This window comes from Delphinus delphis, chromosome 10, assembly GCF_949987515.2.
Source record: "Delphinus delphis chromosome 10, mDelDel1.2, whole genome shotgun sequence".
NCBI lineage: Eukaryota > Metazoa > Chordata > Mammalia > Artiodactyla > Delphinidae > Delphinus > Delphinus delphis.
In genome coordinates this window covers 2,102,293-2,129,561 of record NC_082692.2, presented here as the reverse complement: position 1 = coordinate 2,129,561, position 27,269 = coordinate 2,102,293, and the positions used below count along the sequence as shown (strand labels likewise).

At 49.3% G+C, this 27,269-nt stretch overlaps 1 protein-coding gene across 3 annotated transcripts; it reads right to left on the bottom strand.

Annotated features, from left to right (window-relative positions):
- Positions 1–3: 3 nt before the first annotated feature.
- BPHL (biphenyl hydrolase like) lies at positions 4–27,269 on the bottom strand. Of its 3 annotated transcripts, none has more exons than XM_060023722.1 (7): positions 27,115–27,266; positions 21,248–21,351; positions 18,744–18,910; positions 17,271–17,424; positions 12,578–12,709; positions 9,565–9,688; positions 4–768 (listed from the first exon to the last, which is right to left on the bottom strand). In XM_060023722.1, exons 1-7 carry the CDS (start codon positions 27,231–27,233, stop codon positions 765–767), a joined length of 804 nt encoding a protein of 267 aa, XP_059879705.1. In that variant the 5' UTR covers positions 27,234–27,266; the 3' UTR covers positions 4–764. The 3 variants fall into 3 exon arrangements, with proteins under 3 accessions (XP_059879705.1, XP_059879706.1, XP_059879704.1); XM_060023721.1 differs by having other exon boundaries at positions 14–818; positions 27,115–27,265; XM_060023723.2 differs by lacking the exon at positions 9,565–9,688 and having other exon boundaries at positions 4–818; positions 27,115–27,269.

Below are 27,269 nucleotides of genomic sequence, written 5' to 3'. Positions count from 1 at the left end.
GTGGTCTCTTAATTTTTATTGCAAACAATTTTTATTCTTTCACTAAATGTTTCCTAAGTGTTTCCAGGTTTAGTAATTTTAAGAAAACAGGATTTCTACTTTCATGTTTTTAATTAATAGCCTTTCCTCTCTTTTAATAAAGAGAGACCAGAAGGCATATTTTTAGCTTCACTGACCCAAAGTATTCAAGGAAAGGAGCCCAGGTGTGTGGAGGTGGATAGAGATCTGGGGACAAAGCCGACCTCCCTCCTCGGCTTGCTGTGGTTGCAGCAACCCCGTGAACGTGTGGAATCCAGGGCCCCGGTCGAGGGCTGTCTTCAGCTTAGCCACTTCTCTGTGAACAATGTGATGAATACAAAGACCAGTGCACGCTTGCACCTCTCAGATAAAAGGCACCGCGTAAATTCAACTCATCTTAGAGGAGCGGTCGTGAACACTACAAATGCTTCACTGAACGTTAACCTGAAAGTAAAGTAAATCATGATAGCAATTTATTTTTTAAGACAATGGTAGAAATTAACAACACTGAAAAATCAGGTTTAATTTTTGTAGCTATGAAAGCTAGAGGATGCTTATCATTGCTGTTGGATTAGGAGCCGTTTGTGGGGAGGCGCGGGGAGCCTGGAAAGGCAGGTGAACTGGGGGGTGACCCGCAGGTGGGTTTCCAAGGCAGCACCAGGCTCAAGCCCCAGGCTCAGGATTCACAGGTCACATGTCCTCGGGGACACTGTCACTGCAGGAAGTCTTCCGCTAACTTGTTGAATTCACCTGCAAAACGTAAATGCAGGTTGTGCTTGCCCTCTGGCATCAGATGCAACCTAAAAAAAAAGATTATGGTTAGCGGCACATCACCTAAAAACCTGTTACCCTCCCTATTGTTTCATGAAAACCTCAAGTGAGAAACTGCCCTGGTTTTTTTCCATCACCTCTATTAGGAAGAAAGTGTAAGGTACATCTTACGAATGGTCCCAGAAGAGAGACATAACAGTGACAGAGCACACACACTGTGCTTGGAATTGAATCAGGTAAGAAATAGTTTGACTGCAAACCTGACAGAGTGGGAGATGTAATTGGTGGTTACCTAAGAAAAAAAATCTTTTTAATAACATTGGTTTTGAGAGAGAGGGTTGGAAAGATGATAAAAAGAGGAAGTGTGCAGAATCCACTGGATTGGAACCTCTTGGAATATCTATGTAGTGGGAAAACACAAACCAGAATTCACAGCCCCTGTAGGCCTGTTGTTCAAGGTTCCAAATCACCCCGTCATTTTGGAGGATTGAGCAGGTCTGCATACAAGCCACCAGACGAAGGGTAAGTAAATGTTCCTGAAGCTTGTGAGGGTAGCAGGAACCTGCATTAGCCACCCGCCCTTGGTTGTGCAGCTGTCAAGACACCTCACCATCCTCGGGAGGCTTCTTCCTTTCAACAGGGCTTTGGTCAAATGTGGCTGGTCTGCAGTTTCTTTAATAAAGGCAGACTTCTGAGTTACACATTCTATTTATTGGCTATAAAAGTGCAGACAATAAGTTTTAAACAAATTAAAGGTTCTAGGATATAAGCACAAGTCTGACTTGTTCTGTCCACAATACAGTTAGACGTTAAAAGGACTACACTGGGGCAAACTGCCAGTTACTGCATTTCCTGCTTCTCTGTGCTTTCCACGGGGTGGGGAGCTGAGAGCTCTAGGGACCTCAGTGAACATGAGGGAGGACGCATGGCAAGAGGGAGCTTGGAACAGAGCTGTCCCTGTGCGATGCTGGGCCTCCTGCAAACAACCACACGGGGACTGCGGGGGTGTGAGGGAACCCAGACTATCAAGATCACTGGCTTGAAAGGAGGATCTGTTGCTGGCATCTTTCTGAGGCCCTGGGGAAGGTTAATAACGCCATTAACAATAACCAGGGCATTTCCAAGTCAACGTTAATGCTATTCAGAAAAGAAGTATGAGCTGCACCACCCCAGAGAAGGGACCAGCTGCCCTCCAGAGGGACGGGGCTCACAGGGACAGTCACGGCCTCTGTTCTCAGGAGACAGAAAAGAACCAACTGCCGAGGATGCTGGCAGTCACAGAAGGGCATGTCTGGGATACCCTGCACCTTCCAACGTGGACCAAGCTGGACTCTGAAGCAGAGACCCACCCTGCCAAACCTGCAAGTCCTCCTGTGTGGGGAGTCAACCCACTCCCATTATTTGTTCAGACGCCCAAGAAGGAAGGAGAGACAGCAGCTGCGATCCCGTCTTTTAGCCTCAGTGCTGTCTGTGTTCTCCCAGTAGTAATCTCAGTCTCGGGAAATAACAACTGGGCCCCTCGTTAAAAATAGGGGAGCCCTGCTCCGAGGCATCTACATTCAGAACTGCACTGGACTGAGGATGGGCAGACAGAGGGACGGACAGACAGATGGATAAATGAGGGTATGAATAAGACAGCTCTGCTCCTTGATAGCTGTTGGGGTCATTTCGGGGTCCTCAACACAGCCTTCCCTGAGGTCTGATACAGAGGTCACTATCCCTGACATGTGCTCCTCTTGGGGCAGCACTGCCCCGGACGGGTGTAAATACGGGGCTGCCAAGGCAGCGTGGCCACTGCTGCTGACCCAGACTCTCACCCACTTAACAAAGGATCAAATCACGCGCTCCTGGAGAGTGGTGTTCAAACAATCACACTTTCCAGGAAAACGAGTAGGAAATTCCCCACTGCCAGACACACGGCTCAGCTGGAGAGGATGGACCCCTCGGGGGTAGATGCTAGATCCTATTTGCTGGGGCAGGTTCCTCACTGCATTTAGCACCTTTAGAAAAAGAAATGTGACTCTAGACCTTTTGAGGAATTCAAGTCCCTCTAGTCTCCCTCCACCTCTCCTGGACAGTCCTTGGACGGTGCTCCCTACGTGCGAGTGGGCGAAGGAGAAACAGGCTGAAGGCGCTGGCTATTATGGGGGCAAGACAACCCAGTCTGACCAACGTAGGCTCTTTACCAGCAAGCGACAGCATCTCCCTGAACCGCAGCTGCTCACCTGGAAAGTGGGAACAGTAACAGTGTCCACCCCAGAGGGTTATTCTGAAGATGAAATTATCTCTGGGCGCACAGTAGACACTTAATACACGTTTGCTATTCGTCCATTATTCTATCTGTATTGTGCTTCACAATGTAAGAAAGTCGTTATGAAGGTTCCAGTTATGTACAGCGTATCAACAAAATGTTCCAACTTGGAGACAATTTATTTACGTTTGCTGGCGACCACAATCGACCGCAATTGGAAAATTCTTACCTTAAAGAGATTTTAGACCTAAATGTAAGGCCAGACACTATAAAACTCTTAGAGGAAAACGTAGGTAGGACACTCTATGGCATAAATCACAGCAAGATCCTTTTTGAACCACCTCCTAGAGAAATGAAAATAAATGGGACCTAATGAAACTTAAAAGCTTTTGCAGAGCAAAGGAAACCATAAACAAGACGAAAAGACAACTCTCAGAATGGGAGAAAATATTTGCAAACGAAGCAACTGACAAAGGATTAATCTCCAAAATATATAAACAGCTCATGCAGCTCAATATCAAAAAAACAAACCATCCAATCCAAAAATGGGCAGAAGACCTAAACAGACATTTCTCCAAAGACGAAATACGGATTGCCAACAAACACATGAAAGGATGCTCAACATCACTAATCATTAGAGAAATGCAAATCAAAACTACAATGAGGTATCACCTCACACCAGTCAGAATGGCTATCATCAAAAAATCTACAAACAATAAATGCTGGAGAGGGTGTGGAGAAAAGCAAACCCTCTTGCACTGTTGGTGGGAATGTAAATTGATACAGCCACTATGGAGAACAGTATGGAGGTTCCTTAAAAAGCTAAAAATAGAACTACCATACGACCCAGCAATCCCACTACTGGGCATAGACCCTGAGAAAACCGTAATTCAAAAAGAGTCATGTACCACAATGTTCATTGCAGCTCTATTTACAATAGCCAGGACATGGAAGCAACCTAAGTGTCCATCGACAGATGAGTGGATAAAGAAGATGTGGCACATACACACAATGGAATATTACTCAGCCATAAAGAGAAACGAAATTGAGTTATTTGTAGTGAGGTGGATGGACCTAGAGTCTGTCATACAGAGTGAAGTCAGTCAGAAAGAGAAAAACAAATACCGTATGCTAACGCATATATATGGAATCTAAAATAAAAATGGTTCTCATGAACCTAGGGGCAGGACAGGAATAAAGATGCAAACGTAGAGAACGAACTTGAGGACACAGCAGGGGGAAAGGATAGCTGGGACGAAGTGAGAGAGTGGCATGGACATATTTACACTATCAAATGTAAAACAGATAGCTAGTGGGAAGCAGCCGCATAGCACAGGGAGATCAGCTTGGTGCTCTGTGACCACCTAGAGGGGTGGAATAGGGAGGGTGAGAGGGAGACGCAAGAGGGAGGGGATATGGGGATATACGTGTATGTATAGCTGATTCACTTTGTTATACAGCAGAAACTAACACACCATTGTAAAGCAATTATACTCCAATAAAGGTGTTAAAAAAACGATTTTAGAAAATGTCATGGGTGAGATTTGTCTAGAAAGGATGAGCCCCTCCCTTCCCCCCACTGTGAGACACCAGGACCCGGCTTTGTAAGGATGAGGCTGGTCCTGTTTGGAGTTAATCCTGGAACCTGGCCCTAAAGCGGTTCTTGAGCTGCCTGCAGTCAGAGAGGAGGAACTAGAAACAGCAGCTGAGGAGGGGGTGGGAAGGGTCATCCGGGCAGCTGAGGGGGGTGCGTCCCCCTTCCTTCGGTGTCTGCCAGACCCCCTCTCCACGGAACCGGAACGAACCTGCTGCCAGCACAAGACCGTTTTACTTCGCGCCCGCAGGGGCACGCCACCCCCCTGCTCACCTTGGAGGTCTGGGGCCATCTTCCCACCGCTGGCCAGACTGGACAAGGCCAGGAAGCTGCAGAGCGAGGCCCCTCCTCCCTCCTGTGATCAGACAGAGGCCAGCACCTGACCCACGACCTGGGGAACCCAGGCACCCTTAGCGCTCCCACCGCCAGGCCAAGACCTCTGAGGACAGCTCCTGCCAGCTGCCCTCCGCCAGGGCTGGGTTTACGTGTCAACTTGGCTGAGCCACAGGTGCCTTTGGTCAGACATGATTCTGGGTGTGTGTGTGAGGGTGTTTCAGGATGAGAGTCACATCTGAATCAGCAGACTGAGCACAGCAGACTGCCCTCCCCACGTGGGTGGGCCTCATCCAATCAGTTGACGGCCCGAATAGCACAAACGGCTGGCCCTCTCCTGAGCAAGAGGAACTCCTCCTGCCTGTCTTCAAACTGGGGCACTGGCTTTTTCCTGCCTTCAGACTCGCACTGCAACATCAGCTCTTTCTGGTTCTCTGGTCTTCAGAGTCAGACTGAACCACAGCATGAGCTCTCCTGGGCCTCCAGCTGCTGACTGCAGATCTTGGACTTCTCAGCCTCTGTAGCTGCACAAGCCAATGCCTGACTCCCATAGTAAGTCAATCCTCTCTCACTATAGTTATATTACATGTCCACACACGTATACGATATATAAATACGTGTGTGTGCACACGTACAGCTGACCGAGGGCAATGTGCCTGACTGCCCATCGAGCTCTACCCTGCTGCCTCCTGGGCCCCAGACCACCTACACCCACACCAGCATTCCATCCATGAAGGCAGCTACCGTGTGCCGAATTCTTATTCGTCTGAACGTGCACATACATCCCCATTCATTCCTCAGAAAGTTATCTGAGATGACAGGCATCACCATCCCCATGTGACACACAGGAAACAGAGGTACAGAAACACATCCACCTGCTTACGGGCACGATTCATCACCAGCACCGCCCCCCCCCCCCGGGTCCATCTGAGCCCCTGCTGTGCTGTAGCCACCGCGGCTGCGAATGCTGCTCAGGGCCCCCAAACCCTGACTCTGGTCTCCAGGCGCGACTCCGTTTCCCACCCCTCCCCTCTGGCCCACACAGAGCCCAAGGCCCCACCTCTCTGCACACGTGGACTCCGGCCCTCGTCCTTCCTTCCGGGTCTGTTCTCTGGCCCCAGAACCTGCAGGTGGACTCCACAACACACTTTCCGGGCCTGAGTCACCACTCAGGGACCCCTGCCACCCACAGATGTGGCCGTGCGATGCTCGCATTCTTCCTTTCACCGTGTACCAAGTGCCTTGAGGCTGAACTAGACCGCGTCCGGGACAGAGGATGGCCTGCTCGCTGCTGCTAGTAAGGTGCCAGTAAGGGGCCGCGTGGCCTCAGAACAGTGAGTAAGTGGAGGAGCAGAAAGAGACAGCCAAGCTGTGCCCGGAGGCTGGGTGGCCCTGGCCAGGCAGGGAAGGGGCAAGGGGCGCGGGACTCCAGGCAGGGAAGGGGCAAGGGGCTGGTCACGCGTAGCCGGGTCTGAACCCAGATCCTGATCTCTGCTGGGCCCCCAATTTCTGAGATCTGAGAACCTCCTCAGAAACGTACTGTTGTGGGCTGAGCCGCGCCTCCCAATTCGCATGTTGAAGTCCTAACCCCAGTACCTCAGTGTGACCGTGCTTGGATATCAGGTCTTTAAAGAGGTATTATGTTAAAGTGAGGTCACACAGGTGGGCCCTAACCTAATCTGATGGGTGTCCTTATGAGAAGAGATCAGGACACAGATGCCCACACAGAGCGACGACCGTGTGAGGACACAGGGAGAACGTGGCACCTGCACACCAAGGAGAAAGGCCTCAGGACAGACCAACCCCTTGCCACCCTGATCTTGGACGTCCAGCCTCTAGACTGTGAGGGCCTCAATGTCCGTAGTTTCAGCCGCCCAGTGTGCGGTCTTTGTCACAGCAGCCGGAGCTGACGACCACGCACGGCGAGCACCCCGTGTCTCCACTGCAGCGCGGTGGTCACACCCTCCGTGAAGCCTCACCCTCTCCTGAGCCAGATCAGCCCTTCTGCTTCCAGGGGCCCGTCCACGCCAGCCCCGAAGGGTCCGAAGGGCGCAGGCTCTGCTCGGCGCCAACTGTGACAGCAAGCTGGGTGGCCCCGAGGACCAGGCGTGCTCGGCAACTGGAGGCGCTCAAGCAGAGGCTGGCTAGACAGGCAGGCGGCGGTGTCAGTGCTGTGCGATCTAGGAGGGAGGGCTGGCCGAGCGGGGGAAAATCACAGCGACCACTATCTTATGCTTTGTATCTGGGACTTCTGCAGAAGAGTTTGTTAGGAGGAAGGGCTCAACTGCCTAAAAACAAAATCTAAAATCACTGAACTTGAGTGATCTCTGAGGTCTCTGTCTCCAGGAGATGCTGTGGTTCTTCTCCAGCAAAGAGAACAGAGAGAGACAATTGTCACAGGCAGGAAGTGGGCCTGCTGAGCACCCACCCTGCGCTCGGCCCCCTTCCAGGAGAGAAAGGCATTCGTTTCACACCTGATTATCTATTTGTAGTACAATCTTTGAGCGACACACTTGTGCCTTTAATTCTTTAATCATAAATGTACCTGGCAGGGAAATGAAACCCCAAGTTCGTCGGAAGCACCTGCACTCGGAGTTGCCCCCCTGGGGTGAGAGGCCTGTGCACAGTCGGAGGGCGACCTTGGTGCTCAAGGAATCGACCCTCTTTTTGTGGGTCCAGAATCAACCACCGTGTTTTAGGTTCACGCCCAACATAAAGGGCTCTTCTGGCAGAGGAAGGGAGCAAGTGTAACACTTTACTCTCAACTCATTTTTTCCAAAGAATCCTGCTCTAAGAAAATGACCTTCCATAAGAGAGTGTACCAAAACCATTAACATCTGAATGGCAAGGGAATATTCTTCTCCCATATTGATGTATCCTGTTGCTAGGAGATGGGTCTGGAGCAGAATTCCTAAATTAAACTTTCCTGCAGACTTTTTACTGAATCTGGCTCTCTAAGGGACACACTGCATTTATCATGAGACTCACTGTGCAAAAACCTGTCATTTCTGAAGTTAGAAGACAATTAACCAGGTCAGCAAGCATATAACACAGGCATCTTACCATCATATTAAAATAAGAGTATGTTTATGAGAGGCAGCTGTGCTGTGGGGGAACGCACTGTATTAGGAGGAAAAAACCCCAGGATTTGTCGTTTACTAGCCATGCAACCTTGGAAGATTACTTAACACGTCTCAGCCTTGATTTTCTCATCTGTAAATTGGGACAAAATCTTTTCCCATAAGGTTGTTGTGAAGTATGTAATCATATGTGAAATGCCTTTTAAATATAAAATGCTCTTTGGACACAGGAATTAGACAGGAATTGTAGGAATGCTGTTTTACTGCAGAATAAGAAGCGTGTCTCCCACATTTAAAAATTCTCTGAGACATTTGTTAAAATCGATCACGGAATAACTAGTATGATTAGGAGGTAGAGGAGCTGTTTCTACTCTCCCTGCTGGACCGTGGGGACTCTCAGCTCAGGGACCACTGCTGACCTACCAGGCAGGGCTGGCCTGCAGGGCATCGGAATCGGCTCATGGAGGGTCAGGGCGGGGGCGGGGGGGTGGGAGGGTGTTCTTAGGTCACTAACAACGCCAATTTCCAAAGAATTCTGTACAATTCCAAAGACGTCCTGACTAATGACAGCAGCTCTGGAATTCATATACAGTCTCTGAAGGGATCAAGGCTCACTTGGGTGTTTATTTTCCAGTAGGTTTGCTTAAAAAAAACAAAGCCAGGCCACCAGCTCCTGGTCACATCCCATTTTCTCCTTCAGGATGTGCATCACTGCATATCAAGGAAATTCTGAGCTTGCTCAACGTGGAATTTTCATCTTGATATAAGCACCAGCAGAAGCTGGCTCCCGTGTCAGCCAAAGTATTTAAATTATAAATTTCTGTTCCATATAAAAACAAATGGGGTTGAAGAACAGAATTTCTGCTGACATGTCTTATTAGGTTCTCTGGCGTCCCCAGGCTGGCTGGCAGAAACGGGGCTACACAGACAAGGAACGTGTCTCTGCCATTTAATCGAAGGGGCCACCAACACAGCTGGCTTGGCAGACGCTGCTGTTTTGTGATTCTGAATAACAGGTTCTCCTCTGATGTGTACATATTTAAGGCTGAAATAACACGAAAAGTTTACAACATAATTTTAAGTGGGAAAAAAGCAGGAATCAGAGTTGAATATGACTGTATCTATGTTAAAAGAACTAGAAAGGAGTAGTGCACAAAACTGCTATTAATGGAGGTAGTTAAATGGATGGTAAGCAACGGCGATTGCTTTCTTCTTTTGATTTTACAAACCTTCTTTACTGGGTGAGTAGTGCTTTTATAACGAAAGTTCCCAAATGATAGGTGACTGTTTAGGCTGATGTGCTGCAGCCCTCAGAGCTCCTGCCCTCGGATGCCAGGGCTCCTTGGCCCCCTGTTCCCTAAATACAGCAGGACTGTTGGTTCACACGGGACAAAAATCCCTCCTCTCGGGCGGGATGCACCTGAAAAACCCAACCCTCATGCTTCTTCTCTTCCTAGAGCTTCTCCCGGTTACCTCCCAAGCCCCCAGGGCAGAGTGCTGGCTCACGCTGGACTCACCGTGACCCCTTCACGTGTTTGTGTATGAAGTCGGCATGGAAGCTCGGGACCAGAGGGTCCTTCTCACCGTGCACGATTAGGGTGGGGCACTGAACCAGGGGCAGCAGGTGCCGACAGATGTTACCTGAAAGACACGGAGACTCTGTTTTCCCGTGACCCTCCTAGGGGTGGGGAGGCGCAGAGCGCGGACAACCTCCCCCACCCCCACCCCCCGCCCTTAGCATCTGTCTCTACGAGACTGGCCTGGATCAGTCGGGGTCTGAGTGCCTTCCAGCTCTGACATTCTTTGGGTTTCCTTTTCTGTTTCTCTCCTGGCTTTTTTCTTTTAAGCTCTACCAGTGAACAAGCACTCTTGCCTGATTTAAATTCATAATTCATGAAAACAGTAGTTAAAACAAACAAAAACCCCACAAGTCTCTATATTACGTGGGGCCGTTCGCTGTCTGCCGAACGATGGTAGGCGCTTGCTACCTGAAAAGCTCCTCCCGTGAAATAGTGTCTTCAGTGGGGCCCTCTGGCCCTCAAGCCTGTGTCCCTCACGGTGAAGATACAACTGCAGCTGTGCAGAAGCTGCTGTCCATCCGTCCCGCCCCAACACCCCTGACAGAGGCTCTCACCCTGATGTGTGGCAGCATTTCTAAGGCTCACATGGCACAAGTCAGGTTCCACTTCCTGTCCTGCCATTTCCTGCTGGGGAAATCTTGGGGGTGCCCTAACTCCATGAGTTTTTTGGCCTCTCTCGGTTGGTCAGGGACAATCATACATCCCCGGGGTGGCTGTACCGCTAAGAGGCGGTGCCCTGCTCCCAGCAGGCACCCCAGAGCTAGCCCTGTCCTCCCCAGCTGCCCTGAGAAAGCCGGGGTCCCTGAGTGCTGTCCAGGCAGTGGCTCCTCCCTCCTCTTGGGTGGGGGTCACTGCCTGCTGGCCCTGGGGGGGGCCGCACCCGCCACTGAGCAGCCCCGTGGCGATTAACGCCAGTGTTCCCGAGCCCACCCCGCGTGTCAGGAGCCGTCCCAGTGACTCGGCACCCGTGAGCCACAGGAGGTCCAGGCTTTAACTCGTACAGTAGCACAACTGCTCGTCACTCAAGTACTTTTACAGTAGTAGCGGTTAACCTTTTCCTGAGCACTCACCCTGGAGCTGGTACTGTACCAAAGCCGCGCGTACGGAACCTCACGTGTGAGTATACACGTGAAGCCTCACATGTACAACCTCACGTGGAATATATATATAAAACCTCACGTATGTAACCTCACATAGTATACAAAACCTCACCTACCTTATATACACGTGTGTATGTATAAAAACACCTCACCTCACGTATATCATCCTCCCAGCAGCTTCCTGGGGTAGTTCCCAGTATCTCCAGTTCACAGACCCGGAACTGCTGCTCAGAGAGGCTAAGCGACCTGCCTGAACCCACTCAAACGGCAGCCACGTGGCAAAGCCAGACTCCGCCCCCGGGCCTGACTCCAGATCTGGCGCTCAATCCCGAAACTGAACTGAGCAGCCATAGCCTCGCGTACAAGACAAGGGCTCCTGTCAGAGGAATCAGTACTGAGGGGAGATAAGTTTGTTAACAGCCTTGCCGTAGACGATTCATACATTTCCAGATTCTCTGTGTCATGACACTTTCTCCCTCACTTTCCCTCTTTAATACACTGCATTTTTTAGAGTTTCAGGGTTACAGCAGGACTGAGTGGGAGGCAGAGAGCTCCCACGTACCCCTAACCCCACACACGCACAACCTCCTCCATCGTCGATACCCCGTCAGACACTTCTTACAACAGATGAACCTGCACGGACGCCCCATCACCTCCCTGAGTCCGGGGTATTCCCCGGGCACACAGTCTTGGTGGACACATTTGGTGGGTCTGAACAAATGCATAATGACGTGGATGCAATGATGATATTATACAGAGCATTTTCACTGTCCTAAAATTCCTCTGTGTGGCTACTCTAAGAGGTGTACAGTGGGATCTCGTTGTTGTCTGGCCCATCTTTTATTCGGGTTGTTTTCTTATTGTTCAGTTTTAAGAGTTTTTTGTATATTTGGATACAAGTCCTTTAGCAAATATTTTCTCCCAGTCTGTAGTTGTCTTTTCATTCTCCTGAAATACATTTCAAGGACCTGTTTCTATGGGTGGATAGTGCATTTGAACAGGATATACTTGCTATTTTGAACTTAAACCAAAAAAGTAACATTTCCAAATGTCCTTCTCATTATGAAAGTTTTGACAGATGATTCATTCTGGAAATGATTACTGAATAGACCAAACTGGTACCTGAATCACAACAATTTTGTAACTGAATGTGCTTCAAGATTAGATCTTACCTAGTCTCGATTCTTTTAGCAATTAGAAAAGTGAGAGACTACAAATGTAAATAGCTATAAAAAATAGACTTTAATTCAGAATTTCTCTTCAGGATGTCAATTCTTCCTGTTATTGGAAACCATGTTAATTTTTCAGATAAAGACAGGAAGACATCTGTCACAGCTAAAGTGACACAACTTAGCTCGGAACTTGGGAAAGGACTGAATACTTTCTTCCTCATACTAATTCCTCTGGGGCTGACGGTCATGACAGAGAATCCCTCCTTTTCTGTCCTAGTAACAGAAGATGCAGTGGGGTGCACCTCTGAATGTGAAAAAGAGAAAATCTGGTGTCTGTTCTCTCATCACCCACCCTGGAATTAGAAAGTGCAGAGTATCTGAGGCCTCTGGAGAATGATTTTGCCATCATACACACAAAGGATTCGGAGGAAAAAGAACAGTCTGCTACGAGAGACTCAACAATGTGACCCTTTGTGCGCATGGTCTGTCTCTGGTGCAAGGCGGGTCTATCACACAAGAACTCGCATTGTACACGATCACCAGCACCCTCTGTTCACACATCACTGTGGAAGGACAGTGGGCGAGCGCGTTAATCCCCGAGGAATCCTCGAGCATCTGGGGGACTCAAGCAGCCTCTCTAATGAGCAAAGGGACCGTTGAATAGCTCACGTAACCTACCATCTGGAAGATGCTTAAACTGCTTTATGCCATCCACCCACTTTTCACAGGTTCTGGCCAAGTAGTCGAACCCATAGAGGGCTTCCAGAGGCTTTCTTGTTCTCTCACTCCATTTAGACACGTCTCGGATACCTGAAAGACAGATGTGTGGGCAAGAATGGGTTTAGTCTCAGACTAGAGTTCATCTGTAAATACTCCAAGCGCAGTGCACTCAGAGCTGTGGCACTGGCTGTCCTGCCAGCTGGCAGTGTTCCCCCAGTCTCCACGTGGCTCACGCTGGCTTCGCCCAGGTCGGCCAGGCCTTCCCCGACCCTGCCCTCCATCACTCTGCTCAGGGCTGGTCACTTCCAGTGGCTTCTGTGTCCGTGGTGAGGGCCAAGTGCTGGGTCCCCACCAAGATGTGAGCTCTGTGTGTGGGGTTTTGCTTTGTTTTGTCCCCCACTGTGGCCCTCAGGCACAAAAGAGGGACCAGTAGATTCTTACCAAGTGAATGAAATTGATCTAAAATTAATGCTTTCTGTTAAAGGTATAAGATAAAAGCAGACATTCCCCTAATTAGGGTCATCTAAGTGAAAATGACATTATAACAGGAGTTTTTTCTGAACTGCATTTATGTACGTTGAGAAATGCACACACATCATTCATTCTAATTTCTGCCACTGAAGGCACATGGGTGTAACTACTAACTACAAACTATATTACAGATGACTCTCTGTTAAGAAAGGAAATAACGGCTAAAAGCCACCTTTAAAGTGAACTGCCGTCTGAGGCAGGCTGACCCTGATAGAGACAGTGCCTGCCTTTCACTTGCTCACTCTTCTGAACCCGCAGACGGACGCCCAGGGTTGAGTCCAGAGGCTGAGGACGCTGAACTGCTCTGCACAAAACTGAGAAGACTCCAGATGGGGTCAAGGGCGGGGTTGGTGGGGAGATGCAGAGAAGAAGCCAGAAAATGAAGAGGTGGCAGGAGACCTGGGAAGAAGGAAGAGGAGAGAGGGGCTGGCACGACGGCATGAAGACGGCCCGTGAGAAATGCCCCAGAGATGGCTCTGCCCTTGGCTGTGTAGCAGACCACATCCTCGGGAAGGCCCTCTTGCAGTGGAACAACTAGCTCTTTCATAATATATAATTTTTGTTGCACTGCTGGAGTTTGCAGTAATTGATGGAAACTAGAGTGTGTATGTGTGTGTGTGTGTATGCGTGTGTGTGTGTGTGTGTCTGTGTGTAAGAGAACCCTGAAAACAGAGCAAAGAGTGGTAAGACCACTCAAAGGCAGGGTTGCTTCAGGGGAAGGTGACTGTTGGCTGGCGGAGGGAGGACACAGCTGAACCTGAGATGGAAATGGTCCCAACCTGGTACCATCCATAGTTCCCAAGAGGAGCAAATGGACATCCTCTCTGAAGGAAAGTGTTCTCAACTTATGCTCACTGTCTTTTTTGTTTGTTTTCAGATTAAGAGTAAGCAAATATCCACTCCTCATCAAAGATCACAAGGCGGGCTTCCCTGGTGGCGCAGTGGTTGAGAGTCCGCCTGCCGATGCAGGGGACGTGGGTTCGTGCCCCGGTCCGGGAAGATCCCACATGCCGCGGAGCGGCTGGGCCCGTGAGCCATGGCCGCTGAGCCTGCGCGTCCGGAGCCTGTGCTCCGCAACAGGAGAGGCCACAGCAGTGAGAGGCCCGCGTACCGCCAAAAAAAAAAAAAAAAAAAAAAAAAGACCACAAGGCAATCAGAATCTTTGTAAAGATAACGAAACAACTAGAAAATTGGAAGAGAAAGCTTAAGAAATTATGCAGAGCCCTACACACAGAGACACAGAGATGAATAGAAACGGGGAGATGGAAATGCTCGGTCTACAAAGTTTAATCAGTCCCCAAAGGAGGAGAGGGAGGAGGGGCAAGAGGGGGAAGGTGGGTGGGGGAAGGGGACTTACTGTCAGAGGGAATCAGCAGGTGACAGTGTGTCTCAGAACTGATAAAAGAATCCAGACAAAAGTTAAATGTAGCCCAAATAGGATAAACAAAAAGAAATCCAACACGGGGTAGTAAAACAGAAGTGTACCAAAGAAAAAGAGAAAATCTGAAAAAGGGCCAGAGATCAGACATATCACTCCAAAGGAAGGACAGTCAGACCCACACAGCAGGTACGGAAGGCAGAAGACGCCAGAACAGCAGAGAAGATGCGCTTCCACTTCTATTTCTGTACTTATAGCCAAACCGTGTTTCAAGAGTGCGCGTGAATAAACATTTTTAAGTAAGAGCTGAGTTGACTATTACCGGACCTGCCCTTAAAGAACTTCTGAAGAACAATTTCAGGGAGAAGAGAGAGGGCCTTAGAAGGGACATGTGAGGGGGAAGGAAGAAAGGTGAGCAAAGAGCTGACAGACGCGTCGGCAAACGTAAGAGCAGCTCAACGTTACAGGTCATTTATGCCTCAACTAAAAACTCACCAAGGCAATGAGAAAATAAAACACTGTACCATTTCCTCACACGAAAATTAAATAGTTCTGTCCAGAAAGAAAGCAAAAAGACAAGTCACACACTGGTAGCACAACTACTAACACAATGACTCACCAGCAAGGAGTTAGTCATCAGGTTACTAAAAACCAAAAAACAAAGTAACACTGCACATCAATAACACTGTGCTCAGATCAGAAGTGCTCTATGCTTGAGTTGGGTGGGGCCTCCTGGGTGCTGGTTCTGTTGTTACACTTCCCAACATACACCTGTGAAACATACTGTGTTATTTACATGTATCATATATTACACAATAAAAATTTAAAAACCAGTAAAAAGACACAAATAGGTAAAATGCAAAAGAAGAAACCCCAGTGGTGCATAAACACATGAAAAGATTCTCAATTTCATTAGTAACAGGAAAATGCAAATTAAGACCTCCGATAAAATACCATCTTACACCCATTTGGCCAGAATTAAGAGCTCTGATAGTTCCAAGTTCCTGTTGAGGATCTAAGCTAAGGTGGTGGAAGTGTAAGCTTCTTTTGCTGGAAAATGATCTGCCACCTGAAAGGGCACATCTGCAAGCACGGCGCAGCCGCCCCAGCACGGGCATCCTCCCCAGGGAGGTCTGCTCACACGCCGAGCACGCACACAAGGATGCTCACAGCAACACTAGGAGGAAAGAGAGGGAGGATAAAGTGCAACAGGTGTGCCCAACAGAACGCCACACAGCAACGTCACGAACGAACCTCAGAAACGGCGTTCTAAGAAAACTATGTGTAAAAAGTGAGTCACAGAAAATGCCATATAGTATGAAGGCACCCTGTTTAGCTCAAAAACAAATAAAACTAAATTATGTGTCGTTTAGGGATATGAATGTATGTGACGATAGTGTCTTCAAGACGGCACATGGATGGACAACTCAGGCTGGAAGCAGCGCGCGGGCCAGCAGTGACTGACCTTGTGCTCCTTGGTGGGTCCATTCACGTCGCAGGTGTTGCCTTATATGGGTCAAATATTATACAGTTAAACTAAAACTTCAGCTATGAAATAATCAAAATAAAAATATTATCTATTATATGTTCGACATTTAATTTATAGAGATGCTATACATGTATGCGTTATTTATATAAAATTAAGTATATAAAATATTTGTTTTATAAATATACATTGTTTTATAGTATATATCCTATTATATAAGATATATGCTAAAATACATATTTTAAAGTGTATTACCTTATAACACATTTAAGAAGGAGCGGAAGTAAACGACGGGATGTCCGCCTCAGTGAGGAGGCCTTCCCGAGGAGGGTTTTGTTTCTTAGTTCTGTTAAGAAAACACGCTGACAAATTGGGGCAATGGAGCCTCAGGAGCAGTGGCGACGCAGGAGGGAAGCCACGGCGGGGCCGGGCGTCATCACCCACACACCTGCTGTCGCCTCCTGAAGAGAAACAGAGGGGCCGAAGGCTGGAGCCAGGAAAGTGGGGGAAGCCTCAGTCAGTTGCACTTTCGCCCCAGGGGCCCCCAGACCTCAGTGCGCCCTCCTCTCGTCCCGCGAGCCCAGTGCTCTCAATCTGGGCAGCTTGCTGGGGGCACCACGACTCCTGAGTTGCCACAGCTGGAACGCCTGGTGGGCGAGGAGGCCCCCAGTACAGGCCTGGGTAGCAAGCCCAGGCTGGAGGCAAGCACCCCTCTGGGTCCCCAGCAGTCACAGCGCTGGTCCCCTCTACCAGAGCCTCAGCTTGACACCAACAGGCAGTGGGCCAGGTCTGCCCACGGGCTGCACTCTGCCAGCCCCTGTTCCCCGTCTCTAAAAATCCTCAGAGATAAGCTTGAAGGACAACCTTAAAAAGTGTGACTAGCACAACGATTCTTTATCAAAGTATGTGGGTTCACGTTTGAATACAATGTTCCCTTCCACACTCACTACTTGAAATGAGCCTGTAAATAACACTTCATGTCAACCCCCTCCTTCCTTGAGGGTCACTATCACAGCAGGAAATGTAAATACGAACTTTACTTATTAGCCTTTTCCTGACTCATATAAAGTGTCACTTCTGGAAATAGGAAACTTGAAAATACAGACTAGTTAAATTGCATTACTCTCCTGAGAAGTCACCACCTTCCCACATTACAGCCGAGGAAACGGATGAGACATGACTTGTCAACTCACATCAAAACAAGGCCTGAGAAAGGTCGGGGGAGGGGAGGCTGCTCTCCAGGTGGAGGGACTTACCCCGATAAATCTCCTCGTCCTGGTCGGTCACGTAGGCGTTGGCCCCCCAGATCACCATCTTGTTGATGTAGGACGGGTATCTTGCAGCTGCAATGAGGGCTGTTATCCCACCATCACTCCACCCCAGCAAAGAGACCTTCTTAAACTTCAGCATCTGTGACAAACACCACGAAATGCACAGGTCATGGCTCCTCGCCGCGGAGAGAGCTTGATCATCCTCAAGTATCAGAATCGACACAGCTGTGGTGTGTGGAGTGTCAACTGGCCATTAAAGAAAAATCCTAGAGTCCACCATTTGACGACATAAATGCTTCTCTCAATTAGTTGTGGTGCAAATATGATGGTCATAAAAACTAAGTACATAGTACTGTTTTGAATGATGAGGGGACTACATCTTCTGGTTGGATAAAGTCTCAAGGAACCAGAAACAGTGGAGATCAGCTGTACTTGGACGTGACAAAGTGTGTGCGTCCGTGCAGGTCTGAGCGAAGACTTTGAGGACAGGTATGCAGATCAGAGAGGGAAACGGGACAGTCGCTGCATCTGGTAAAGCCACTGACTGCAACTATGGGAAGAACTGGCTACAGGAAAGCCGGGAAAGAATGATGGTGGTTACACTGATCTTCGGGTGATCAGCCAGGCTCCAAGAATGTGTTTGACAGGGAAGATGAGCATCTCAGAGATGCTGGCGAGAAGTAAACACCGAATGACTGGGGAAATTTAAAGAAGTAACGAATATCAGTCCAAGACACCTGCTGATGGGACTCTAGATTGGTGTGACTACTGTGGGTAACACTTTGGCACTATCCTGTAGAATGAATATCTGCATCTCCCGCCACTCAGCAAGTCATCTCCTAAATGTGCACGGAGCTCTCACACACATGTACCAGGACAGGTCCAGGAAGCCCACACCAGCACTGTCTGCAATAGCAAAACATGAGCGCCACAACTTCCATGCACAACACAATGTTCACCGCACTTCCGTGTATAATTGCATGCACGCGCACACGCACACGCACACACACACACACACAAGGCAACTTAGAGATGATTTAGCTACCATCAGGAGAGGGGGGTTAAGACACAGTGTATCCATACAACAGAATACTAAGTGCCTATTATAAAACTGAAGTAAATTTGTATTTATTGGCATGGAAGTAACTCCTTGATCAACTGTTCAATGAACAGTAAGCTGGAAAATCATTAGGTATCGTAGGATGCCATCCATACAGGACTGTGTGCTTATACATGTAATAAGATTGCCCAGAAAGGTAGAGCCTCAAAGTCTTGGTAGCAGTACCTCTAAATAGTTAGATTGTTTGATATATGTTTTCCTCTTTATACCCATTTGAACCCTGAATTCTCTATAGGAGTAACGTGGTATTACCCTTGAAGAAACAACAAACAAAAACAAAATAAATGAAGACAGGCCCAGCCACCCTCCTCCTCTGGGCTCTTGCCTAAGAGACCCACCTTCATCAAATCAACAGCATCTTTTGCATCCCTTTCAAAAAATTCTACTGGGAAATCTCGATCTGGGGGTCTGGAATGTCCGTACCCTCGGGGATCCCAGGCAACCACCGTGAAGAGCTTCTTATTCAGGTTCTCAATCTGAGGTCCAAAATCAGTCTCTCCACTTCCTAAAAGCAGTCACTTGGTTACACTCCAGTAAATGCTTTCATTGTTTCAAGCACACTACATCAGAAGCAGAAACAACTACAAACTTAAAGTAACTATAGTTTCTACTCAAAGTTAGACCTCAGCTGTAACCAGCAAAGCAGCTTCCTTTCCTGCTGGAGTTCAGACCTACCCCCCACCTCCCCCTAGTGGCTACTATGAGAAGGACAGAGGTCCTGATTTTTCATTTGGTCGTGTATCATTTCAGCACGTTTGATCTGTCTTCAGCTTATTCGTGCTTTTTATTAAAAAAAAAAAAATCATGAAACTGCATAGAAATAAACTTACTGATACAACATGATTCTGGGTTATTTTTTCTTTCTTTTTTTAAAAAAATGACTGTTACAAATGAGAGAGATCTTAATAATATGTGTAGACACATTAATGAGATTTGATCCTAGTCATTCAAAGCAGAATTCTAAAATCCCAGATGTCTTTTACTAAGCTAATGTGAATAGCCCTGAAGGTTTTATTTTATGGTTATAACTAGAAACCAGAAAATTAAACTCAAACACTGAAATGAGGGGGGAGGGAAGGGTGTGGAGGGAAGAAATCAAGTTAGTTTGTTTCATGACAACTGTATGAACCAGCGTATGTTAGCAAGTAGAGCCACGTTCTCAGGCCGGCGGCGGACCTGACCGGCAGCCCCCAGCCTGCCCACACGGTCACGGCCACCGTGTGCACAGGCAGGTGTGTCTTGTGTGGTCCACACAGTGTGGAAGGCCAGACTCCCAAGGAGCCCAGTCCAAGGGCAAGTCAGCATCTCATTTCTAAGCTCTGCTTGATTTCTGGGGACTCACAGCTCAGGTCACAAATGGATACTAAACATCTCGCTTAATAAACGGGCAATTATTAGAAAATGTCTTTCAATGCTGCAGGATCATTTAATGTCATCAAGGATGATGATGTCACTCTTCCTGACAAGATATACCTTCCTCAGCATCAGGTAAATCACCCAGAAAACCCAAGCTGAAAACGTAACTGGATTTCCAGCACACGTCTACTGCTCTGACATCTCAAGCTTCTCTCATGATCACTGAACTGGAGGGTCTTCCAGGGAACTGTGCTGAAAGAGGGGCAGGAGGTGAGAAGGTGGGAAAAGGCAACAGTGTAACTAAAGACCAATTGCAGAAACAATAATACCTGGCACACAGGTATACATTTGAAGACCAGTGCAAAGACCATTTGAATACTAAAACCTTAATGAAATGACTTTAAGGAATAGTTACCGATATATGATACCTGAGACAGAAACACATCAACACTGGTTGCCCGTGGGTAGGGGAACTGAGTGCTGGGGGACAGTAGTTTAGGGGAGAAACTTGCTGTTCGATTTTTGAATCAGGTTAATGTTTTACACAAGCAAAAACTAAATTGCCAAAAGCTTTTTATACCTGGATAATGACAGCAATACTGAAACAATGGCAAACTGTTCATTGCTTTAGCTCTACGTCAGCCATTGGAGGAAATATGGTCCTCCATTACAACAGCTCAAGGGAAAAAGATACTAAATACTATCTGGACAGAGACGCCTCAATAGCCACAACAGTGCCACTGTCAGCTGAGGCTACATCGAGCTGAACCATCACGTGACTGAAAAATTTTAGCATTTTACTTTTAAGAGAAGGAAGCAAATCGTAAGGAAATAAGTATACACTGGGATTACTTAACTAAATTAAAAATAAAACAATACTAAAACCCTTAAAACCAAATTTGAGATGCCCTGGGATCACTGGAAATTCTCCCCCACCCCGAACTTTCTACATCTAAACTACTCATCTATAAGAGGAGATCACAACCCACCTGGCTTTACCACGCTCCGTTCACGCCAAACTAATTCCGACCTTCAAAAAGTCTTTAAGCCCAGTTTTGTTCTTAGCTCTGATCTTAGCTGAACATATAGTCAAGTACAACAGGGCAATCAGTCCAACTTTGAGCAGCAGAAGTCTCACATCCTGGAACCCCTCAATTCCAGGCAAACTGGGCTGCTGGTCACCCACTCATCTCCTTCCTTCACCCATCCCTTCTTCCCACAATGCTTTCCTTGACCCGTCATCCCCCTAAGTTGTAAGCAACTACACAGTGTTGGACTTGCATGGGAGAAAACTGGGTATTTAAAGGAATAAAAACTGCATAAAGTAGAAAGGTATCTTTCTACATCACCTAAAACTGACTGTAGCAAGTATTACTTAAAGCATCTCAGCAAAGCACTAAAGTTAATCATCAAGCCTGGGCATCTGGGATTGTGAACGCAGCACAGATGACACAGCATGCAGAGCATTCGGTAAAAACCTCCAGACCCAACATTCCTGGGAGCAGCAGGACCGCGTGCTCTCCACCTCCAGTCCGCAGGTAGTGCAGGTGGACGCCGTTCACAGCCACTTTGGCGGAGGTCACAGAGGAGCTGGAAGAGAAAAGCCCCATCCCCAGAGGAAAACTACTGAGCAGCACAAATGTGAGGACAGAGCCAGGCCTTTATACGCGAATCGCCTGCAGCGCCCTCCCCAGGTCCCTCGGATTATCCTGATGCATGCTTCAGTCTTCCAGACCTAAAAGGGACCCGTGTGTCCCCTCCCCACCACACTGCAGATCTGGGCTGCGTCTCCATGTTTGAACATCCTGCAGCACCAGCTCAGGGCTTATCCCACAGAGGCACCGAGAGGCCTGCTGAAGTCAATGGCCACACAGGCCACCCTACAGGCCCACGCTGGGGTGCCAAGGTGCAGGCTGAGGTGGGAGCCCCCGCCATGGAATGCCGGGTGGGCACCAGCACAGACCCTGGAGCCACTCGTCTAGGCCTCAGCAGGTCCAGAGGAGGCAGCCGGACCTTAAGCTGCATTGGCGGCGTTCCCAAGGATGAGGCTGGTCTCAGGGTCCAGGGGGAAGGCCCTGATCCCGAGGCTGTCCTGTAGGCATCTGGCCTCTCCATTCTCCAGCCAGCCACATGAGGGCCCCCTGGTCAGGAATGCCCGTCTGCACCAATGTGGCCAGACTGGTTTTCAGATGTTGAAATGTTTCTGCGTTGACTGTTAGATAGGCAGGTCCATATCAAAGCCCTCCCCACGCCAGCCCTCCCTGGCCCAAGACCTCCCACGCTGCAGCATCTAACCGTGTGCCACCCCAGGGGCTCTGCCCTGGGCAGCGTCCTCAACTGCTCTCGCGGAAGCTCCAGGATGGCAACGTGAGGGTGCACACCAACACGGCACATACAGGGCCCTGCATCAGGCCCTAGGAGCCTCCCATCAACTCCCCAGACGGCTGCGGGACACGCGGAAGGGACGGAAAGGCGCGCCAGGACAGGTGCTGCAACAAACGTGCCAGATACAGGCACATCGAGTCTGAACACACGACTTCTGGAAAAATGTGACAGACCTGAGTGGTAGTAAGGCCTGACATAACTACTGATACGAGCTCGTCATCCTCAGAAATATTACGGGAGGAGCAATAATAGCAGCACCGAGCCATGGTCGTGTCGCACAGACCCTGCTGTTACTTGTGAGTAACATCCTGCTCCTCGCACAGCTCCAGAATCAAGATAAGGCGAATAAGGCTCCACTGACAGAGTCATTTCAGGAAACATGGTTTACATCCATTCATCGGCAAGAGGAAGCGTCGTCTGCACACCCTCAGGGAGGGGAGAAGCTGTCAGACGCCTGCGTTCGGCACAGGAAACGAGGCAGCTCCCCAGACAGACACAGGTGCCCAGCGCTCGCTCAGCTCAGCTAAGGGAGACTGTGCACCTCTATCACTCCTCGTGCCCTCCAGGTTCTCGAGAGGCCCCCTTCCCAGCAGTGTGAAGGACATGCTTGAAGAGGCATTTTGCACCGTGAAGACGTCATGTATAATGAGGCCCCCCCATCTCTCTCGAGGTCTGAGCCACTGGGTTTCACACCCAGGGGCTGCTGGCTCTCAGGCCTGTACCCCTCCAGGGCCGGGCTCACACGGGCTTCCCTTTCGTGGCCAGTCCGAAGTCTCTCCAGCCAGAGGCCTTGGACTTCCCTCTGTGCTCTGCCGTATTGGTGTTTTGATTCCCCATTCCAAATTTCTTTTCTTCTCATTATCCCCATCCCACATTCTTCTGGCTGCCTAAGAAGATAGAGATAAAACCTGGCAGTCTAGAATTGGGCGTGATGGGAGCTCAATGGCAGGGAAGGGTTACTAGGGCGGAGGACTTTGAAGGTGGCTTCAGAGAGATGGAGAGATTCTATCAGGCTTGGGTGGAGGTACCGGGAACAGACTGAAAAAGCAGCATCTGAGATGAACTTCCAAGACGGGTACAACTCTGAAGAAAGAATGTGATGGGGAGGGTGCTTGTACAAGAAGAAATGGCATGACCAAAGGCCCAGGGGTTGGGGACACACGTGGGGACCGGGCAAGCTCAGCCTGGCAAGAGCACGGGGGCGGAGAGGGAGCAAAGGTTGGGGCCAAGTGGGGAAGGGGTTTGCAGCCAGGCTATCGGGCAGGAAATGTGCCTGGCGTTCTGTCACCAACACCTTGTCTGTCGTCACACCTGAGGGACCTGCCATTATCCACCAGTCTACCCCTGGGGTTACTGGAGGCTCCCAAAACCTTGCATCCATCCCCAGGTTGGGGAAACAGGACAGAAAACTGTTCGTGTACAAAAGCAAATCAATTTCAAACATAAGAAAAAAGTTTTATTTGAAAAAATAATAGTTATTGAATGATCTTCCACATAAATATACTTGAAAGGAGTGTTGCATTTTCCCTCCAGCTTATCAAAGGGCTCTCAGATGAGTCAGGCCTCCGATAACATTGTTAAAAGAGCGCTGAGACAAAAGCAGGCTGCAGAGCCCAGGCCTTGGAATGGCCCTGACATGGGCTCATCACTTTGAACCCCATTCAAGACACCAAATTTTCCAAACTCTCAGGTAGGCAAAAGGATAGATAGAAAACTTAAAGAAAAATGAACCCCTTTCTCTTGGGCTATCAATTTCTCCCTCCCACTAATCACTTCTCTAACCCAGGTGTTCTTAAGCAGATGTGTTCATTACAATCACCTGTGGAGTTAAACATACACCTGCCTGGGGCTTCCCTGGTGGTGCAGTGGTTGAGAGTACGCCTGCCGATGCAGGGGACACGGGTTCGTGCCCCGGTCCGGGAAGATCCCACATGCCGCGGAGAGGCTGGGCCCGTGGGCCATGGCCGCTGAGCCTACGCGTCCAGAGCCTGTGCTCCGCGACAGGAGAGGCCACAACAGTGAGAGGCCTGCGTACCGCAAAAAAAAAAAAACAAAACACCTGCCTGGGACAATCCTGGGAGACCCACTCAGTAATTCTGGGGTAGAGCCGTGGCATGTGCTTTCTAAGACACCGAAACTCTGAAATATTATTCACTCGTTCACGTATATCCTGAACCCCTACTTTGGGCTGGGTGCTCCATGTTGCCTGGGAGGCGGCAGGCAAGACAGTTCAATCTGCAACCAGCAGTACTACGCACTTTGCCAAGTGTGAGGAGACACTGGGGTGCGCGCAGCAGACAACACGTTCACCACACCCGCAGCAACACCTACACAGCTACACGCTCGGCCCCTTTTATGAGAGCATTTCCTGCCCCCACTATACCAGTGGGACTCAAACTTAGATTTGAATCATCTGGCAAACCTTCAAATCTCCAGATGCCCAAGCTGCGTTAAATCAAAACCTCTGGGCTGGTACCCAGGCATCTGTAGTTTTTAAGTTCTCCAAGAGACTCCAATAGACAACCGAGGTTGAGAAAGTTTGTATTGAGTTAATTTCTTAGAGGAGAGAAAAATCCTGTCTCCTTTTTTAAAAACAGCCTGCAGGAAGGCATGCTCAGCCAGAAGAGCCCAGATCCTGCCTCACTTTTGTCCTGGAATCCCTCCTTTTGGGAGGCCGGACAAGCAAGTTTGTGGAAGGGAAGGGGGTCAGGAGCAATACAACAGCAAGTACTTCCTGATGAGGGGGCTGAGCTGCCCCCTCCCGTCAGGAGGGAGAGATCCCTGTGGGAGCAGGCAAGAATGTAACCATCTGGGGCAAAGAATTAAACTAGAACTAACATACAGTTTAATTGTTAAACTAGATAATGTCCTCTGATAAGAGCTTACTTATCTCATTCATTTTGCTGTGTGATGCACATTAGACTCAACCTAATTTTACCGCTGAGGAATAGAGCTTACTTAGGTAACTGGCCCCAGTCACTCTGCTGGTAACTTGCAAAGCCAAAATGAGCGCCTGAATGTCGACACCTGGAATGTCACACTTTGCTTAGGAATTAAAATGGGGGCCACCTAATAAGTCCTCCATATTCTCTGTACCTTGTATGTTCGGCTATTTCTTTTGTACATTTTTTCCAAAGTAACCATTAGCTACAATAAAGCATTAGCGATGCCCAGGGCTTGGAGTAACATGAATTTGGAGGACTTATTTTTACATCTTCTATACACTGTATTATTATTTAGATATTCATATTTGTATCATTATTAATTGTAACTACTAATTACTTAACTCCTATTATGTCCCAGGCCTTTTACGCTCATTGTCTCAAACCCTCAGAACAATTCTGCAGGGCACGAGGCTTAGAGAGGGTAAGTAACTTGCTCCTGTTCGTGCTTCTTCTGTAACCTCCCGGCTGAACAGAGTCCCCAGCGGGGCTAGGCACCGGGGCCACATTCACCCTGACTGCTGGACAGAAGGTGAGGGCAGGCGCCAGGGGAAGGCGGGTCTCTGATGCTCAGACAGAGCATGCCCAGGTTGGACTGGAAAACATCTCTCTTCAGGCAGGCTGTTAGGTTCTGTAAAGTTCTTAATATTGTAAATGCACATAGCACACAATTTCAGGTGGAAAAGGCTTTCCTGCCCAGGCCCTGGGATAAACCACTTCGCAGATTATGAAATACAAAGAGTCAGAGTGCCAAACAGCAGACTTACAGGGAAGGTTTTGGAACGCAACTCAATTGTAGGTTAGGCACCTGCTGTTCTGAAGCAAAGGTCTTACAGGAGTGCTTTTGCCTACTTAACACCGGACTGCCTTCTTGTTTCCGGATTAACCAACACCACTGCTCGTTTTCCCCATCACAGATCATATCAATTTGCAACTGCATTTATAAAACGGCAGTTGAAAATCCAGAGAAACCTGTTTTTCAGAGCTATTTTAGGAGGAACGATTTGCACTGCTAAGTGGACGGGGCCTTCTTGCAATCATTTAATAACTTATCGTAACCGACACTGGCGCCATCACAGGAACCCCATTTCAATCGCTTTCTGCAAATGGGACACTGGATAAATAGGCATTTTTCAACGTTGACTTACAGAGCTGCATGGTCAGATCTCTCCTTTCTCCTTCCAAATAAGAAGCTTCCCAACAGGTGAGGTTCTGAAGGCCAGGTACCTTCCTAGTCATGAGTGGAACTGACCCAGCACCAGGGGTGTGTGTGTGTGGGGTGTGTGTGTGTGGGGGGGGTGTGTGTGTGGGGGGGTGTGTGTGTGTGTGGGGGGTGTGTGTGTGTGTGTGGGGTGTGTGTGTGTGTGGGGGGGTGTGTGTGTGTGTGCGTGTGTGTGTGTGTGTGTAGGCAGGTACGCAGGAAATAAAGTAAATCAAGCTTCACGCTGCTCCAACCGCATATCCTGCGCACTCTCCCTTGAGACCGACAGCACCCACTTTTAAGACTGTGGGTCAGAGACAAAGCCTGTGCGGGAGGGCATGTCACAAGACAGAAAGGCAGATTCCTGGGCGTCTCCACAACCTGTGCCCTCAGCACCTCGGGGAGCCATCTCCCCGCTTCCCGAGGTGATTCTTCTGAACATTAAAGCTCGAGGCGGGCAAGCGGGGCGAAGGAGACCCAGGGCCTTGGGGCCCGCGACTCCGAGAGCTGATGGGGCGCAGGCACTGCCAGGCTGGCCTGACAGGAGCGCGCGCGAGCACTGCCCGCAGGCGTGAAGGGCTGCGCGGAACGCGGGCCGGGAGCGAGGGTCTCCCACCGCCGGACCCTCGCCGCTCCCGGCGCCGCACCTCGGCCCAGCGCACCGCCCCGCCGCCCGCGCTCGGGTCACGGGTTAAAGGGCAAGGGGCCGGGGAGGCCATGACCACGCGTGTCCTCAGCCCGGCCCCTGGCCAGCGGCTCCCCTCACGCCGCCCCGAGCGCGCGGACAACGACGCGGGGGCTCCCGAAGGGGAGCGACGCCATTACCTGAACGCAGCCACGGGCTCAGCCTGGGGAACGTGGACCCCGGGCTTCAGCGTGGAGAGGAAGAGCCGCAGCCGCCGCGCGCTCGAGAGGGCCTGCGCCGCCGCCGCCGCCGCCACCATGGTCACTGGTCGCGCTCGCGCCGGAAGCGCGCATGC

Bases quoted from the DNA above. Each gene is read 5' to 3' on its own strand.
- BPHL (XM_060023721.1), bottom strand. From the start codon at position 27,233: ATGGTGGCGGCGGCGGCGGCGGCGCAGGCCCTCTCGAGCGCGCGGCGG. The intron at 21,352-27,114 runs GTAATGGCGTCG...TTTCTCTTCCAG, and splicing joins GAGCCCGTGGCTGCGTTCAG to CTCCTCTGTGACCTCCGCCA. The intron at 12,710-17,270 runs GTAAGTCCCTCC...TCTGTCTTTCAG, and splicing joins GGACGAGGAGATTTATCGGG to GTATCCGAGACGTGTCTAAA.